Source organism: Aegilops tauschii, chromosome 6, assembly GCF_002575655.3.
Source record: "Aegilops tauschii subsp. strangulata cultivar AL8/78 chromosome 6, Aet v6.0, whole genome shotgun sequence".
Taxonomy (NCBI): Eukaryota; Viridiplantae; Streptophyta; class Magnoliopsida; order Poales; family Poaceae; genus Aegilops; species Aegilops tauschii.
This window is the reverse complement of record NC_053040.3, coordinates 444654339-444658805: the sequence shown is the minus strand read 5'-3', so window position 1 is coordinate 444658805 and position 4467 is coordinate 444654339. Positions and strand designations below refer to the sequence as shown.

At 47.1% G+C, this 4467-nt stretch overlaps 1 protein-coding gene across 1 annotated transcript; it reads left to right on the top strand.

The window, feature by feature from the left end:
• The first annotated feature begins 1731 nt into the window (after positions 1-1731).
• Positions 1732-2592, top strand: LOC109735636 (auxin-induced protein 15A-like). Its single transcript, XM_020294851.4, has one exon. It carries the CDS (start codon positions 1867-1869, stop codon positions 2218-2220), a length of 354 nt encoding a protein of 117 aa, XP_020150440.1. The 5' UTR covers positions 1732-1866; the 3' UTR covers positions 2221-2592.
• The last annotated feature ends 1875 nt before the right edge of the window (positions 2593-4467 follow it).

Sequence of the window (4467 nt, the reverse complement as noted above, 5' to 3'; positions counted from 1 at the left end):
GGAAAAAGAAAAGGAAGGAAGGGGCGCCCCCCTTCCCTAGTCCAATTCGGACCAGACCAAGGGGAGGGGTGCGGCCACCCTTGAGGCCCTTTTCCTTCTTTCCCGTATGGCCCAATAAGGCCCAATACGTATTCCCGTAACTCTCCGGTACTCTGAAAAATACCCGAATCACTCGGAACCTTTCCGAAGTCCGAATATAGTCGTCCAATATATCGATCTTTACGTCTCGACCATTTCGAGACTCCTCGTCATGTCCCCGATCTCATCCGGGACTCCGAACTCCTTCGGTACATCAACATACATAAACTCATAATAAAACTGTCATCGTAACTTTAAGCGTGCGGACCCTACGGGTTCGAGAACTATGTAGACATGACCGAGACACGTCTCCGGTCAATAACCAATAGCGGGACCTGGATGCCCATATTGGCTCCCACATATTCTACGAAGATCTTTATCGGTCAGACCGCATAACAACATACGTTGTTCCCTTTGTCATCGGTATGTTACTTGCCTGAGATTCGATCGTCGGTATCTCGATACCTAGTTCAATCTCGTTACCGGCAAGTCTCTTTACTCGTTCCGTAATACATAATCCCGCAACTAACTCATTAGTCACAATGCTTGCAAGGCTTATAGTGATGTGCATTACTGAGTGGGCCCAGAAATACCTCTCCGACAATCGGAGTGACAAATCCTAATCTCGAAATACGCCAACCCAACAAGTACCTTTGGAGACACCTGTAGAGCACCTTTATAATCACCCATTTACGTTGTGACGTTTGGTAGCACACAAAGTGTTCCTCCGGTAAACGGGAGTTGCATAATCTCATAGTCATAGGAACATGTATAAGTCATGAAGAAAGCAATAGCAACATACTAAACGATCGAGTGCTAAGCTAACGGAATGGGTCAAGTCAATCACGTCATTCTCCTAATGAGGTGATCTCGTTAATCAAATGACAACTTATGTCTATGGCTAGGAAACATAACCATCTTTGATTAACGAGCTAGTCAAGTAGAGGCATACTAGTGACACTCTGTTTGTCTATATATTCACACATGTATTATGTTTCCGGTTAATACAATTCTAGCATGAATAATAAACATTTATCATGATACAAGGAAATAAATAATACTTTATTATTGCCTCTAGGGCATATTTCCTTCAGATCCGCCTTGATCAGTTTTGTGTCTTTGACCGCTACTGCCGCACGAAAGACGGCAAGGGCATCTGTTGATGAACTTGTCGTATCATTCGTAGCTAGTAGAGCATGTCAATTTTTGTTAGTCCGATGGCGTGTATGAACTACATTTGTAATTTAACACTGCATGAAAATAGTATGGATTTGATGATTTGATTCGATGGATCAAATTATGGACCCGAACTTTGAATGCTAGCCCGGCCACTATCAGTGGCCCCGGATTAGTCAACTCCGGTTGTAGTAGATGCTCTGACGCACACGCGACGATCGCCCAGTACGGCCAGCGACCCTGACGCCGTAACCCGATCATTCCGGCGGGCCGCCGTGTCGGCCACGCAGGATATCTATCACCCGCCGCCCCGGCACGACACGAAAGCCCCGAGGCCGGGTTCCGTAGCAAAGGACGTCGTATGTACAGGCAGCGGTGCCACGCACCGATGGCTAATGTAATCTAACCTCCTCCCGGCCCGCACGAGCCGTGCAAGTCCTATAAAAACCACCGCGAGTGCCGCGAAGCACACTGCACCACACACCTCTCGCTCGGCTCTTTGGGTCTAGCTAGCTTTGCTATCGAGCAGTAACTTCGCGGCAGCAGCAGCGCCGGCAGCCACGGCGAGAGCTCGGCTGCAGTTTGACCGCCGGCGATGGAGCTGCCATCATCATGCAAGGGGACCAGGCGGAGAAGAGGGGGAAGGTGAAGAAGGGGTGGCTGGCGGTGTGGGTCGGCCAGGACCAGGCGGAGGCGGACGGGTTCCGGCGGTTCGTCATCCCCATCGCCTACCTCTACCACCCGCAGTTCCAGCGGCTGCTGGAGGCGGCCCGGGACACGTATGGCTACAGCTCGGCCGGCCCGCTCTGGCTGCCCTGCTCCGTCGACGACTTCCTCCGCCTGCGCGCGCTCGTCGACCGGGAGACGGCGCACTCGTCCTCGCACCGCGTGCACGTGCACGCCGGCGGACACATGCAGCACGGCCACTCCTTCGCCCCGTGCACCCGCGCCAAAGTCACCTCCTGATCTCGAGTTCTCAACCCACATCGACCACGAGCCCGGGCCCGCCGGCTTTCGTCTGTTGAGCAGCGAGACTCCGAGAGCGCGCGAGCGGCGGGAGTTCATCTTTCTGCCGGAGACGACGCACATGTATACGTATTTCCTCCATTCCGAATTACTTGTCGCAGATATGGATGTATCTAGATGTATTTTAGTTCTAAATACATCCATTTCTGTGACGAGTAATTTGGAACGGAGGGAGTAGTACATAGAGAGGGAGAGAGATTCCAGATACAGAGACGCATGAGAGGCAGCAGTTGGTGATTAGTCCGTTACTGGCCGGTGAGAGCTGGCATAGCACAGGCCAAGATTGGAATTGCCATTTTTGTGTTGATTTGACGTCAGGTGGTCGTCTGCTGAAACCAATATGCTTTTAGATTTTATTTTTCTACTAGGACTGACATGATTTATGCTGTCAAGCAAGACAAGAGCAAGGGGAAGTTAACTAGTGAGCTAACAAGCCTGCCGTGTTTGTCATATGTTTAAGTTATGTGTTGGGATCCAGATGTTTTGGTCAGAGACAGGTGCTTTACGCTTGCTGTCCAGATTTGTAACTTTACTTTGGTCATCTGTGCTGGGTGGTGTTGCAAGCTACAGTGGCAATGCAAAAAATATTTGTTCAGTTTTGTAATGGTAATTGGTGCCATTAGTTGTGCTTAATAGAAACAGGATTGTTAAGTTTCAGTCAACGATCTAAGTCTCAGCCGATGTTATATTCGTGGGATGTTACGTTAAGATTCGTGCAATTTTTTTAGTTTTTTTATTTCTTTCTTACATGTTACGCTATCGCATAGATTTGGTTAAGTCTCAGTCGACTAAGACCTACCCACATCCTAATAGAAAAGGTAGAGGTCTCGCATCTGAGTCCACAGGAAACACAGCCCGCTCCTAACCCTAGTCGCCGCCGCTCGTAATCTCGCCGCTGCCGAGGGCTGATGGCGGCGGCGAGGCCTTCCTCCATGGCGTTTCTAGGGCATGGCCACGGTGGAGTCTCGCGTGGTTGCCCCGGCCTGTTCCCGCGCTTTCATTCCCTACCACATCGGCGAGATGTTCTGCTGCGGGTGGCTCGGTCCGGTTGCACGTCTCGGTGCTCCTCCGACCGCGGTCATTGTCCTTCCTAATAGCTCCTCTCCTGGTCCAAAGAAGTAATAATATTCTTTCTTCTCCTACTATTCGCCTTAGCTTGATATAATATCCAGTGTTAGAGTCCCCTTATTTAATTTCTTTCTCCTTGCGTCTTTGCAACCATTTGAACTCTTTCTAAAAGTGTTTATTAATAGCATGAAGCCTGTACCAAGCAGTAACATTTTTATCCCACCATCTTAATTTTCTCCTAACCATTCTCAATTTCTACTGCCAAATCACAATGTTGGACCAGAATATCTAGCATTCCAAGATTTCACCACTACAACATTTAAATCCTCTATTAGTGCACAAGAATTATCATATCTACCTAGAGTGGGTTTATGATTTGTTCTCCAGTATCCAATATTAAAGGGGTATGATCATATATCTCTCTTTCCAATGAAGTAACCATTGACAAAGGGTATTTCTCTTCCCAATCTGAGCAAATTAAAATTATGTTCAATTTCTCAAATGTTGGATCATCTAAATTATTACCCAGATATAATTCTAATCGGCCAGTGGTAACTCACTAGGTCTAGCATGCTCAATTATAGCATTAAAAACTAAACTCCAGTGACCAGGTGTGTTCGGCTTATTCTTCTCAGAGCTCTTCCTAATAATATTGAAATCATTCCGTATCATACAACGTAAAGTATTTCTCTGGTATATTCTAGATAGTTCAACTAGAAATTCAAATTTCTCTCGGGTTGAGCAGCTCCGTACACAGTAACTAAATTCCAAGTCAGATCTACTTTTTTCTTTTTCATACGCTAGCATTATGACAGAATAATGCTCATGTTTAGAATCCAAAACCTTCAAAGAATCCTCATTAACTCCAACCAAAATACCTCCAGATTTCCCCCCAGTAGGAGTCCAATGCCATTAAAAGAAAAAGTCCTCCACATAAGGAGTGAAATTCACTCTTAGAGAAGTGCCCCTTCATGGTTTACTGAATACCCAGGAAATCTAGAGATTGAGCCAATACACACACTCTAATAAACCTTTTTTTAATTTCTCCAGCAATCCCTCTGGCATTCCAGAAAAATCCTTTCAGGTATGTCGTCTTCCAGCCTGACAAATTCTTAGAGG

Bases quoted from the DNA above. Each gene is read 5' to 3' on its own strand.
- LOC109735636 (XM_020294851.4), top strand. From the start codon at position 1,867: ATGCAAGGGGACCAGGCGGAGAAGAGGGGGAAGGTGAAGAAGGGGTGG.